The 14,846-nt window shown below is 45.5% G+C and overlaps 1 protein-coding gene across 4 annotated transcripts in view; it reads right to left on the bottom strand.

The window, feature by feature from the left end:
* PCNX2 (pecanex 2) overlaps nt 1-14,846 on the bottom strand; it is a 305,815-nt gene that overhangs the window by 45,498 nt on the left and 245,471 nt on the right. For 3 of the 4 annotated variants that reach the window (XM_043596291.1, XM_043596293.1, XM_043596292.1), the window contains exon 25: nt 12,618-12,833. In XM_043596291.1, the coding sequence (XP_043452226.1) occupies nt 12,618-12,833 (216 nt within the window). The remainder of the gene's footprint in view (nt 1-12,617; nt 12,834-14,846) is intronic. The other variant, XM_043596295.1, reaches the window with a different exon arrangement.

The raw sequence follows: 14,846 nt of genomic DNA, 5'->3' as shown, positions 1-14,846 counted from the left end.
CTTCCATTCCAGAGAACCCTGTGGGGAAGGTGCCATCCAGGCCCGGAAGCCTGGGCCAGAGGAGAGAGGACTCAGGGCAGGCCGGCTCGAGTGGAAACCTGACTCTCACGGAGACACATGAACTTAATCTTGTAGGTAACAGGCAGGCAGTGGGGACTTTTGAGTCTCAGGAAAACACGAGTAAAGTTGCAGTTAAGGACGATTCCCCTGCAGCTTTGGGGGAGCAAAGAAGGGGCTGGGGCCGGGAAGTCAGCTACCCACAGTCCCATTCAGGTGAAAAGTGATGGGGACAGGAGCTAAGGAAGAAGCTGTTTACCAGGAGGTCAGAGGAAATGAAGGAGAGGCCCGGCTACTATGTGAAGGGGACACATTAAAAACAGTCCCCTGCAGGGGCGCCTGGGTGGCTCAGTCGGTTAAGTGTCTGACTTCAGCTCAGGTCGTGATCTCACGGTTTGTGAGCTTGATCCCTGCATCAAGCTCTATGCTGACAGGGCAGAGCCTGCTTGGGATTCTCCTTCTCTCTCTCTATCTCTCTCTCCCTCTCCTCATACCCACTTGTGCTCTGTCTCTCTAAAATAAATAAATTAACAAAAAAACGGTTCCCTGCAGTGGGAAAGCTGCACTGAAAGAAAATGTCAGCTTGCTTTACAACATGCACAGCAAAGTCTAAATGCACAACATATTGTAAAGATTGGGCCTCCTGGCCCTCCAGTTTTCCTCCTTTATCTGATAGGAGTCTTTTGAGAAACACCACTCAGCTGTCCCAAAGAATCCGACTAACTGGATTCCCCCAGAAAACCGCGTGTATTATCATTATTATGTTTAGGGCTATCCAGTGACAGTGTTTTAAAATAACTTTGCTAGACATTTCTTTGTGCTGTGTTTTCATATGGCCACTGCCTTCATTGGACCTGCGTGCCAGACACTGGGCCGGCGTTTTACGTATGTGTGCAATGAGGCCACCAGGAGGGGACTGACAGGAGAGAATCAGTCCCTGGCCATGGAGTGGACTACAATTAGGCAGACATAGGTTTTAGCCAGGGCTTTTGATTCAAGCTGCAGGTGGGCTTTCAGACGCACACTCTGGGATGTGTGTGTGGATTTTATAAATTGTATTCCCTTCAGAGGTCGTAGTTAAGATCGTTACCGAATTGCCCAGGGCCACAGAAGGAGGAGAACACCAGAAAATGGTTAAAGCTGAGCTCAGAGGGGCGCCTGGGTGACTCAATCGGTTGAGCGGCCGACTTCGGCTCAGGTTATGATCTCGTGGTTCGTGAGTTCGAGCCCCGCGTCGGGCTCTGTGCTGACAGCTCAGAGCCTGGAGCCTGTTTCGGATTCTGTGTCTCCCTCTCTCTGACCCTCCCCCATTCATGCTCTGTCTCTCTCTGTCTCAAAAATAAATAAACATTAAAAAAAAATTAAAAAAAAAAAAAGCTGAGCTCAGAGCAGATCCCTTCCACGGACGTTTGGACCTCACGCATGCATGTCATGTGTTGGAGACGCAAGATGTGTGAGGCAGGGCTCGGCCCCAGCCAGCTGCCCTTGAGCTTTGGAGAAGCACCCTCCTCGGTGTGCTTCTGTTAGTGGGTCACACACACAGTGACAGAGATGCCGACGGGGGAGAGAGCATCCACAACATGAAGGCTGGAAATCTAAACGATCATTGCCTCTCGCCAGTGGGTTATATCAAGGGCCGTGATGTGACCCAAAGAAATAATACAAGAGAAGGCATTTTAAAGTTTGTGAATTATTGTCATTTTCACGTAAGTCGTAGAGTGGGGTTTGTTTGTTTTTTCGGGAAAGGCATGGAGATGCCCCTCCAGCCCCTCCTCTACCCCACGCTAATTCTCCCAGACAGAATTCTGGAACAGGAGCTTAAAGGTACATCTGTCCCCAGCTATTTACCCTAGGAGGAGGCTTCTATATCTGCTAGACTTCACCAGATTAAATGTCTGGGAAGAAATAATCATTACAATGATTAACATGTTTATTTATAAAGCTGACTTATTATACATCCCATTTCCTGATGATGGCCACACATCCATTTGATAATCACCCCCTTGAAATGAATCCAAACTTAAAGATGGAGAAATAGAATATGAGACATGACCAAGGTCACACAGCAGAAGGAAATCAAGGAGTAGAATTGGTCTCCTGAGACACTGAGGGGTTTTAGCTCTGTATTATTTTACAGGACAATTTCTCTCCTCGTCCCCAATTCCAGGCCTTCGACAGCACTGCAGTCGACCACCTTTCAAGGGTCACACAGAGAATCTAGAAGAAGTGTATTGGCCCAGGGTACAGTATGGGGAAAATGTGTTAGAATAATTTATACATGTTTGATTTTGTGGGCACAACAGAGGTTTTTACTGTAACCATTTTATATTCCAAGGAGACTCAATTTGTTTTAAGACAGATCCATACCGATAAAATTTTTCTTATGACCTGTCTGGCCAGCTGGATTTTAAAAGCAGTGGAATACCTTTCAATGAAGCAGCACTGTTTTCTCTCAGAGAATTTTGATTTCAAAACATCATCTGCTTATGTAATGTTAATCACATTGAAAAGTGATAGCATCTCACTTAACGGCACACAACCTGGCTATGCAGGTGTAATTTCTCCTTTTTTATACAAATAAGAACACTGGGTCTCCAAAGCAGCCTCTCCAGTGGAAGGGTCTGGCCTTTTGAATTTAAAATCCGTATTTTCCCCTTAGCATACACTGTCTAATAAGGTTTAACAGATTATGAGCAAAAGTTTCTCTGAATTTACTTTTTTCCTACCGGCCTATAGGAGAAAATGAAATGCACCCCAAAGCACTTCGTGTACATGGTAACTTATATTGGGCAGGTTTGAAGCACAGGTACGAGAAAACTTGACATACATAATCATGATCTCTGTGAATGATATGGCTTTTCTTCCATTCTTGCCCCATTTACAGGACACCAGTGCACTTGACCTTACACAGGTAAGAGTCATTCTCTCATTCATATTTCATTCTGAGTTGTATTATTGCACTTTTATTCCACAAACTTATTTTTGAGCGTCGTTAACGCGGTGCGCCTAGGTGGCTCAGTCAGTTAAGTGTCCGACTCTTGATTTCCACTCAGGTCATGATCTCACAGTTGTGGGTTTGAGCCCCACGTCGGGCTCCACGCTGATAGTGCGGAACCTGCTTGAGATTCTCTGTTTCTCTCTCTCTCTGCCCCTCCTCTGCTGGCACTGCTTCTGTCTCTTTCAAAATAAATAAACTTAAAAAAAATATGCAGGGGGCCCCTGGGTGGCTCAGTCGGTTGAGCCTCTGACTTCTCACTCATGTCATGATCTCATGGTTGGTGGGTTTGAGCCCTGCGTTGGGCTCTGTGCTGACAGCTCAGAGCCTGGAATCTGCTTTGGGTTCTGTATCTCCCTCTCTCTCTGCCCCCCTACCCCCACCCCTGCTCACGCTCTGTCTCTGTCTCTCTCTCAAAAATATAATAAACGTTACATTTTTTTTCTAAATATGCAGACTCTTTTCATGTTCAACAGCAAAGCCTCTTTTCTTCCCAGACTTGCTATCTAGACAAGCATGGCTTTGTCTCTCTCACTCACATGTCACATAATTTGAAATGAAGAAAAATATGTGTTTAGGAATTCTAAATGGAGAACCTATTATTTTAGGGGTAAAGTTTGGAACCAAGGGATTTAATAGATTACTTGAGCCATGTAGATGTTAGAACTAAGGACTCGCTAATGACCCGAATGTTGCCATAGAGAAGAAAGAATTCTAGAGAGTTTCAAGATTAGTGGGACAGCTATGGCTCTCTGTGGCATCGCCACTAAGGAGAAAGGTTTGGGTTGGATTAACTTTAGATAAGATTAGGTTACACAGATATTTTAAAAATGTCCCCACAGGCCAGTGATTATGGGGTGTTAGCCAGACTATGAGATGGCTGATAACATCTCACACAAACAGGAACATAAATCCCATTTTCTGATGTTTTCCAGATCTGATGGTAATGTGTGGCTACATCCTGATCACTATGCCTTTGCTTTCTACATTCATTCGGCAAGAGCCATCTGGGTTTCACAGTTGCTAAGGCAGTAGATCATTCCAGAAACTGAGCTGCTAACAGTGGTGATGCCATATTAATATTTAAGACCCCTTTCAGGTAAAACTTTTAAGTTTCAACAACCAGAGAGAATTTTTTAAAAATTCTTTCCTTCCTTCCTGCTTGCCTCCCTCCCTCCCTTCCCTCCAAGGCAGTGTGGCCTACTTAGGGGACATCCCCATCCAGGGATGCTTACCCTCCTCTACCACTGGTGACCGTGAAGCCTGAAGCCTCATTCTCCCCAATATTTTTTAATGTCTCAAATAGGGATAATAACACTTGCTGACTTTATAGAGTTATTATAAGAAATATTCTGGAATATACTGAGCTTGAGAGTTTAAGTGCTTAGTATGGTATCTGGCAAAGAACTCGTGCTCAGGAACGCTTAGACTGCCTCTACCTTCTCACTCAACCAATATTTATTGGGCATCCTACGTGAGCCAGTCAACACACGGGGGGAGGGCCATGAATAAGGCAAGGGGTTTCAGCCTTTGAGAGTCTCACCATCTAGCAGAAATTGGTTCAAACAATATTTCACAGCCTGCATGAATAAAGAGCTGCATATATCAATTTTGCAAGAATACTGAAAATAAGCTTTGGTTTTTCAATTACCACTTATGATTTTAATTACCAGGAGACATTTATTGACCATCTACCACATGTGGCCACATGTCTACACATCATGGTAACGTCCTGATCCCCAAGATTCATGATCTATACATACAAACACCTAAAAACAAACATAATTTTCATCACGACTTTGCTCCAGATAAGAGGACAGAGTAATCTAAACTATTGGTTGTGTTTTGCATGAGCTACTGTATGAGCAAACACCAGAAGGATGTGATACCATGGGAATGTGCATACAAAATATAAAATATATTCAAATGCCATATCATTCATTATAAAGAAATACTGAAAAAATAGTAATTTGACAGAAAACTGTAGTTAGGCAACTAATAGAAAAGGTAAGTGTCCACATAACATCATGTATTTCTAATACCATTTTTCTAGGGCTTCCCAAAAATGCACTTTATCAAATGACACTTAAATATTTCCTAAGACACCCCATAAGAAGATTTCTGGAAAAATGTGGCTCTTGCTGTGATAAAAATGTAGCAATCCTATACTAATGAGGATAATGAAAGCTGCACGCATAACTAAATTTCATCTCAGCAGCCTCAAAACTTCCCATGCATGTGACCCAGTCTTAGATGATAGGATCCACTTCATCACCCTTGAGAGAATGTGTCTTTACGACAGTTTCTGTCATTTGCCATGGGGAACCCAGGACCCCCCCGTAGCCTGATTTCCATAGTACTGTGTAAATCACATTTTCTGACCTGATCTTAACTACCACCCAACTCCCACCCAGGCCACAAACTCTTGAGATCTTTTCGCTGTGCCCTCGGGAACTCAGTGTCTATTCCTCAACTTCTCTGAATGTTCTCTTCTCCTTCGTGCCCTATTGGAAAGCTAGCTCTCCCTGCCCTCTAGTGGGGATGACTGTTCTCCTGCACTCCTCTCGCTCCTGGGTCTGAGCAGGTGGAGGATGTCCTCTTGCTTCTCAGTGGTGCTGTCCCTGTCTACCCCACACCATTCTCCTTCGTTGCCTTCTTCCATGGCCCTCTAGGTCACTCCGAGTCCTCGAGTGGGGATTCTGGCTCGGGGTCACTGTCACTCTCCAGCACACTTCTGACCAATCACTCTTGAGACTGCAGTATCCTGGCCCCTGACTCCCACTCCTCTAATGATCGCATTCACTCAACCTCAGCCACTCACTTCCATGGCCGTGATCTTAGACTATAATCACCAAAGACTGTTTGCCTTCGATGAATGTTCGTTTCAAACATCCTACTCTTCCGCAACCACCTCCTATCTCTCCAGCTTATTTTCCTCTAATATCACAACTTCTACAACTCTGACACCTTTCTGAGATCCAGAAAGCCCTTCACCAGGTCCTGTTTCCCACCCCTCTCCCACCCTTGCCTGTTTATCTCTTAGCCTGCATTACATGGCCAGGCACTGCAGACATTGCCACACCCTTTCATACACTGTCAGTTTCCTTGTCTTCGTTTTACTTTCTGGCACTCAGTCAACTCAGTCTCAGTCCTGATGAAGGCCAACTCTACTGTTCTATACCTGCACCCATGAAGCTGAATGTGGCTTAGAAAAAAAAAAAAACACGAGCAACTACAACAGGTCTTTCTTGAAAATCATGACCCCTCACCTCAAGTGGGCTCTTCATACAGGCCAACTGTATTTCCCCACTCCATCCATCCTTCCATCTGTCGACCCATCTCTTACGTGCATCTGGGCCATATGTTCTCTCTCCTCTCCTGTTACTCTAGATGTGCTAGCATGGGTTCCATCCTCTCAGCCCTGGGGATTCTATCACTTGCCATCAGAGCAAGCTCCCCTCTTCCCTTAGCCTGAAATCCCTCCACTCTGCTTCACTGTTGTGGTGGTGTTTCTGACGCCCAATCCTATCGCTAGCCGGTGCATGAATGCTCAGGCGTGTCAAACTCCCCTGTGAGGCACCGTGTTAGCAAGAAGTCAACAACTGCTCATCCTCCCTCTTGACACCAGCCATGGTCTCAAGCCTGGGATGCCCGCCAACAGCACCTGCTCCCTAGGAGAGACTTATACTCTGACTCCAGCAGAGAGGAGAGGTTCAAATTTCCCCCGAGTGTATCATATGGTATAAGTATTTTGCATCTCCTGACCTGATGGGCTGTCAGAGCTGGAAAGACACTAGGAACTTAGAAATCACACGGAGGCTCTGATAATGGAGTCAAAAATTGGAGAGGCCAAGTCATTTGTGATGCTCTGTTAAATATCCTGAGATAAAGTGGGGTTTTTAAGTTGCTTTTTTTTTTGGCAACCAGAAAAATAATGTGGAGCTTCTGAAAGGATGTGCCAGCAATTGAAGGCATTCTACCCCACTTTACTGAGTGTTTTACAAACTAAATAAGCATTACAGTGCAAATCCAAACAAATATCCCAAAGGAAAAAGGAAAGAGGAAGGTAAAAGGGTCAGGCAGAAAGAGACATTCTGGTTAAGAGATAGAGAGCCACGGGGTTTGCCTAGTTCCAGCACTAACTAGCTGTGAGCCTGCAGATAGTATTCATCTTCTGGAGCCTGGCTTTCCCACTATTAAGTGGGAGGAAGCAATGGGACTGTGGCCATTCTGAGGGTGGATGTCACCTTCACAGGCCAGTGCTCTCTCCCTAGCTCGGAGCTCACATGCATCTCCTAAAAGACTCCCTCCAGTGCCTTTTTCTTTTGGCTCCTCCTCCTGGTTCTTCCCCTCATCAGACAGTATCTTTACGTCACCTGACTTATTTTGTTTGGAACACTGTGACTCCTCCTTCATTTTTCTCCCCTTCTAACAGAAATGGGTGAACCCGTCAGCCTGGGTCACCTGGATGGCTAAAGGAGAACAGAAACGGATTGAATAGATTATCAACCCTCACTTTTCCCTTTTTCTGTGTCCACCTACTTGAATGATGGTTAAATGGGACTTAAAGTCTGATAGATGCCATTTCTTTTGAAAAATCTTGAACACGGTGCCCCTCACACTGTTGGCTTTCTAAAGTGCATTACCTGTTACCTTGACTTTGATTTAAAGCCAATGATTAATGTCAAGTCTTGAATGGTTTCCTGAGAGGCTCCCTGGTTGGGTAGATGCAAATAATACTCATAAACCTGAGAGCAGCAGAGGCACCACTACCTTGTTTCTGTAAGAACAAGAAAAGAATTTACTTCTATTCTCAGATGCATGAGCCAAAAAGAGTTGGATAGAAAAATGTGGCTTCCTTATTTGTATTCTTGATTTAATCGATTTCAATCATTCCCTATGGTACCAGCCAACAGAAATAGAATGTGCCATGGACCTTAATTATTCTCTTGGGCTACCCAGGATCTAAACCTCTGTCTTATGTTTGGAAAATTACCCAATACACCAGACTGGCTCACTGTTCACCAAGTGTTTTTACTTTTTCTCCTGGGTACTCAGCTAGACATATCCTGACTTCTCTTACAGCTATGTCACTTCTAAGCAATAGGATGTAGGAGCAAATGATATATTCCAGATTTAGACCTGTCCCACAGCAGTCTTCCAGGCAATCCTTCACTGTCTGCCAGTTTGATATTGAAGCCCAGAGCGACCTCAAAAGTGATGCGTTGGGGAACAGGCAGAGCTTCTATTAGCCAGGACCCTTGATGGTGCAGAAGGGAAGCACCCCCTACCCCTACCAGCTCCGCTCACTGATCGGACCCTATGTGAGTGCAACAGAGGCATCTACTGTGTCAGCCAGAGATGCGGGGCTTAACCATGACAGCTGCTAGCATGACTTCAACCAATGTACTCATATGATGAGTCTTGGTGAGAGGCAGTGACCATCTTCCCTCTAAGAACTGAGAACTTAGACACTCTCTTTCCCAGTCTCCCTTGCATCTAGAGGGGGGGCATATGGTCCCAGCTTCACCCATCAGATGTACCCCAGATTTTGACTAATGAGCTGGTGACACAAAGAAGCTGGCTCAGGGGACATATTCATCCACATTTGGGGGACAGAAGCCATAGCTACAGTAGCATCCAGCATCTGGGGTCAGGGTGTCGATAAAATAAGGGGAGTGCCCGGATCCCCCAGCCAAGATGTGACTGCTTCGTGGGATCAGCACTGTGGTGTGATTTTAGACATGGCTCCTGACCTACAGCCACCAAGCCTGCTTCTCCAGGCTTCTCAGAAAGTCTGTGCCCTGTGTAATATCTTTCAATAAACCCTCCTCCCGGCTGAGTTAGCTGGAGTTGATTTCTGTTGCTTGCAACTAAAAACTCCTAGTGATACAAATGCATCCTCTGCAGTGAGAAACAGACAGGTGGATCTCTTGCTCCCTGGCTGTGGGAGGTTATCTTCCTCTTCCTTCAGGGTGCATTATTCATTTCCTGAGAGTCAGTCCGTGACATGAGCGGCTCACGTCTCCACTAAGAGCTGCAGTGTGCTTCCGAAAGGAGAACCAGTACAGCTGTATTCGGACTGCCCGGGTTGTACTGAAGTAGGTCAAATTTGACCCAAATAAAGCCTGCTACTTGGGAAAATAGGGAATTGGAAGAAAAAAAGGAAATACTGAAGGGATGTCTTAGAAAAATACTCAAGGAGGAGAAAGAAAACAAGATCTTCCCTGGGAATACTGTAGCATACATTGCAAAGAGATATAAAAGAGAAGAGTCATTTTAGGTCAACTGGATTCCTCCTGCAACTAAAGCATAACTTTGATTCTGTCATGCTCTCTTAATAGTGCTGTGTTCCAGACTACAGTATAACTAGGTCAAAGAAAATGTATTGTACAGCAGTGAGTGGTATTGGGGCAGATTAACTGGTAATTTGTTCTCAAGACATTATTATACTTAGGCCATTCTTATAGGCAGGTTACATTTCATCTGTGGTTGGCAAGAAGACAAATCACCTAGGGAGACACTCTTGGGCAGCCTCACCTAACACAATGGCCTCTGTCTCGTGCTCGACCACATAGGGCGGCTCTGAGCCTCCTTCTGTATTTCCTCTGAGGTAGTTTCAGGAGTCTGGTGTGTTGTTATGAGACTGGCCCCCAGTGACTCATCCAACGTGTTAGGGCCACATGTATTGGAGCTGTCCTTGGGAATGGCTTTGGCCAATAGAACATGATGGCAGTGACGTGCTGCCTGTCCCAAAGACTGGGCCATAAGGGGCCTCGCAGACACCCAGACCACACTTGGTCCAGCCCACCCGTCACTGAGCAGCACCTGGAGGACAGCCAGGGGGCCAGAGCTGGTAGCCTGATCTGGATGTGGCACCTTGGACCTTCCACCCTGGTTCATCTTCTGGCTGAATGCAGCCGTACGAGTAACCCAGGGTGAGAGTGGCAGAACTACCAGCCACCCTCACAACCGTGAGAAAGAAGACATCCTTGTTGTCTGAAACCATTAAGTCTTACGGCAGTTGGTTACACCCTCAAAAATGACAGGAGGTGAAGCCCAAACATTCAGGGTGGTGGATCAAGAAGCACGCCCATTTGCGATACGTGGGGGGAGCAGACAAAGTGCTACATGCTTCTAAAGTCCAGTTGACTGTGAAGCCCTTAAACTCAAACATCAGGTCAGTTTGCCAAAAGAAGCTGCAAGCTGCATGGAACTTGTAATAGAGACTATTTAACTCAGGTTCAACTAGGTGAACTTGAAAAATCCTTCCTTTGAAGTCCAGGAAAACCCAAAAGCTCTCACTAGAGACAAGTCTGTTGCATGACTGTACAGAGACAATTTCTACCACCTCCTGTGGCATTTTCTGGTGTTTGTGTAAAATTTCAGGGACACACTGCTTCTCTGTTTGTTCTGAAGAATCTGATCACTGCTCCCTCGGCCCCATAACCTTTTCCAAAATAAGCTCCCTGAATTAGATTCCTCAAGTTTTTAAGGATGCACAGAATACGTGCCTCAACCACAGAACCCACCATTCTAAAAAAAAAAAAAAAAAAAAAAAAAAAAAAAAAAAAAAAAAAGGTCTTTTGTACAAATTTGTATAGGAAAACTAATGCTTAGAACCAAAAGACATGGTTAAAGGATTAGGTAATTGTGTTAAAGATATAAAATAATGGCACTTTGTTCTTGGCTATAAGGTATCTTTTCGTCCCTCGGAAGTTCTGGATGCTGGTAACCTGGCCTCTACTCACCTTTCCAGCATTATCTGGGACCCCTTTCTCTCAAACCATCTGGAAACCACATCTGGCTATTTTGTGCCTCTTTATCATCGCACCTCTGCCTGCCTCTCCCCTCCAACTACAGCCTCTCCTCTGCTGACCCAGACTCCAGTCTGATCCCAGTGCCCTGCTCTGGTCCCCACAGCGCCCCATGCACAGAGCTGCCACGACACTCAAATCCCTGGACGGTGGTCGCTCAGGATGAGTCTCTAGTCAGTAAGGCTCCCAGCTGCTTAAGGTGGGGCCCTTCACTTCTGTAGTCATGGCACCTAGCCCGGCCCTTGGTAAATGTCTCCTGAATGAACAGAAGGCTCGCGTGTCCCATTAGCTACTTGAGAAATTCACTTAGGTGAATCATGAGCATTTAAAAAAATAAATATCCAAAATGGAGCTCTCAATTACACTCCCAAACCCAAAAGTCCTGTTCTTCATTCAGGTTTCCCAGTCTCCATAAATGCACCTCTGTCCACCCAGGCACTCAAGCTGGAACCCAGGGAGCGGGCTGAGCCTCCTTTCCCCGGACCCCCCAACACTGAGTCCAGCCCTTTCCACCTCCAAATCGCCCTGAGCTCCTCTGTCTCCAACTTCTTCTCCTGGCTGGGTGACAAGACACTCTTCAATGGCCTTCCTGTTTCTGCTTTTGCCCCCCCTGGAGGACAGTCTGCACACAGCTACCAGAACAATCTCCTAAAGCGTGAATTAGGTCGGCGGTCCCATTTCCTTCCTTCGTCGTGCTTCCACTGGTTGTGATTAGTCTGCTCATCTGTTTCCTTGTTCGCTTTCCACATCTCCCACTGAAGGTAAACATCGCAAGGGCAAGAGTCCTTCAGGTCACGGACCCGTTGCACCTCCAGCATTAGAACTTGGCCTGACACGGAGGAGGCGTCGGAAAGACATGCATTGGATGAGGGGGGTGAACAAAGGACACAGGAGGCAGAAACATGAACACAGGGGTTATGCTAATTGCTGCACACTCCACCGCACAGCTCCAGCGTCAGAGTAATGGACAAACTGGGGTCGCACTTTCCAGATCAGGTCGGCTCATTAACCGCAAAGCAGTAAGCATCCACATAGAGCCCTCATATACATGATCTCATTGAAGTCACACAACTTTATAGAGGCAGCCATCCTTCTTCTTATCGTTTGGCAGTGGAAAAGGAAAGTTCAGGCACCGAAAGATGGTCCACTACAGATCACAACACCGGAAACCCACAGAACCAGGTTCTGTTGCTGGCTGACTCCACATGGAGCCCATGCATGTTCTGCGGCCTCCCGTCACTTGTGAGTTTCTTTCCAGAAAAATTTAAACCAAAGATCTAACTTGCCACTCCAAAGGTTTACACCAGATGACATGTTTCACTTCATTATTCTCTCAGATGACTGGGATTTATTTATATCAGAATACATAAATAAAGGCAGTTGGAACCAGTTCCCTAATTCTCAACCTGTAAGACAGGCACTAACTTCTTCCTCTTTCATGGTGACTTTTTGTTTTAAGTTTGTTTGTTTATTTGTTTGTTTTGAGAGAGACAGAGAGAATGCAAGCAGGAGAGGGGTCGAGAGAGAGGGAGAATTGCAAGCAGTCTCCACACATGGTAAGCACAGAGCCTGACGTGGGGCTCGAACCCAGGTAACCGTGAGATTGTGACTTGAGCCAAAATCAAGAGTCGGCTGCTCAAGCGACTGAGCCACCTGGCACCCCCATGGTGACCTCTTATTAAAGCTTTGCACAATAATAAGTTTAGGCAACCGGCTTCCAACAGCTTCCACAATGAGGAGATTCTTACCTCGAAATTCCAGTCCTCGAAGTTGAAAGGTGACAAGACCATTTCCGATTTCAATCAGGTGAACAAAAGCGTTGAGGTAGTCTGAAGCCAAAATAAAGCAATCGCCAGAGCTGTAGTTACCCCATCGACCGAGAACTAAGTCTCCACAGAGGGACTCCTGCAGGGCCCTTGTCAGGTGCTCATAAAAGATGGAATTAAGATTATTGTCATCATTCCCTAAAGGAAGAACAAGAAATATGATCAGTGGGTACTTACTTCTATCAGACCTAGGAATCAGTGAGCTGTCATTTGATTAAGGGTAAATCAGGCTTTTTAGATACTTTGCCCGTTTTTGTCGATTTTGTGAGACCCTCTTATTTTTTCCCTTTATTTTCCTTCCGGGCAATCTCACCTACACAAGTGCATTAAAATCACTGTCTGAATGCAGATGATTGACAGATTCACACCTCAGCTGAGGTCTCTTGTCTATGCACTAGACCTGTCCCACGTGCTTACTGGACATCTGTTTCCGTGTGTCTCCAATGCTCCTCACCTTCCACGGGCCCAAGTCAGGCCCCCTTCTGTTGCCCGTCTCAGTAAATGAGACCACCACCCGGTCAGCCATCACCCAGGGATCTCCGTTCCCACTCCTTCACACCCCAGCCTCTCAATCTTACTTTCTTCAAATAGTTTTTTTTTTCCCTAAGTTTATTTCTTCATTTTGAGGGAGGTGCAGAGAGAGGGAGAGACAGAATCCCAAGCAGGCTCTGAGCCGTTGCCATGGAGCCCAACGCAGGGCTCAAACCCACAAACCGTGAGCTCCTGACCCGAGCTAAGATCAAGAGTTGGATGCTCAACCAACTGCACCACCCAAGCACCTCACTGCAAATAGTTTTTGCATCTTTCCACCTCTCTCCATTTGCATTACCCCTACCTTATTGCAAGCTACATTATTTCTCAAGCGGACAGCCACGCTAGTCATATGACTCGCCAGTGTATCTTCACTGGGACCTGCCACCCAGTCTATTCTCTACACCACAGCCAGAATGAGCTCTTCAAGTCAAGAAGCTGATGTGCTACTTAGGACCCCTCTACCCCATAACTTAAGGACCTTAGTGGTTCCCCAATGCCCTTAAGATGGAAACAAGGCTTCTTCTCACTGCCTATAACGGACTCCCATATAATTTAGCATTCCCAGGTATCTTTAAAGCGAGGACAGTCACTGCTATAAGCCAGGAGCAAACCTAGGACATATGGGCACACGAGAGGCACGTGGGATCTGCTTCCTACTTCAATCTCCTTCTTCACTTCACACAAACTTCCTCCTCCCTTCTCCCTTATGCTCAGCATTGAACTTCTTTCAGTAGAGTCCCTTGTCCCTTTCCAGCCTGGGCCTTTGTAGATTCCAGTCTCTCTGCCTGGGTGTGTCTTTCTTTGCTCTCTGGCTTTTTAACACTTACTATTCTTCAGACCTCCTCTCAATCACCACCTCCTGGAAGCCTCCACCGACCACTTCGCTGGGCCAAACCCCCTACGACGGGCTTTCAGCACTATGGTATTCTGCTCGGAAGCACTTGTCACCAATGGAATCTGACTTACGGTGTTTGTGTGTGTATGTGGATACGGTCACTTGATTCACATCTGATTTCTCCAGTGAGGTGGAGAAAGCGAAGTGAAGAAGACATGAGCTCTAGATTTCGGCTCAGGTCATGATCTCATGGTTTGTGAGTTCGAGCCCCACATCAGGCTGACAGCGTGGAGCCTGCTTAGGATTCTTTCTCTCTGTCTGTCTCTAAGTAAATAAATACACTTAAAAAAAGAAGAAGACATGAAGTGAAGGAAGACAGATCCATGTCTGAATTTGCTTATTTTTGTGTCCCAATATTGGCTAAGTGCTATCGTGCAATAGGGATCAGCTAAATAATCTGTTGAATGATGGACAGCTTCTTTAAAAAAATTTTGTTTTTAAGAACACACCTGTCAAGTGACTCCAAGGGCTTTTGGAAATCAAAGTCACTGAGGAATCATTTACAGACAATAAACACCATCAATTTACATGCACACACATACACACACACACACACACACATATACATACACATATATATTCTATAATATAAACAATTACTGCTAGTATTATATCTTATATACTGATATATTTTTACACATTATATACACATAGATATATTAACACAATTTATTCTTCAATTATATACATATATATAAAACTCAGCTTTATTGAGGAATAAC

Source organism: Prionailurus bengalensis, chromosome D2 (genome assembly GCF_016509475.1).
Source record: "Prionailurus bengalensis isolate Pbe53 chromosome D2, Fcat_Pben_1.1_paternal_pri, whole genome shotgun sequence".
NCBI classification, from domain to species: domain Eukaryota; kingdom Metazoa; phylum Chordata; class Mammalia; order Carnivora; family Felidae; genus Prionailurus; species Prionailurus bengalensis.
The sequence above is the reverse complement of the archived record's forward strand: the minus strand, read 5'-3'. Positions and strand labels throughout refer to the sequence as shown.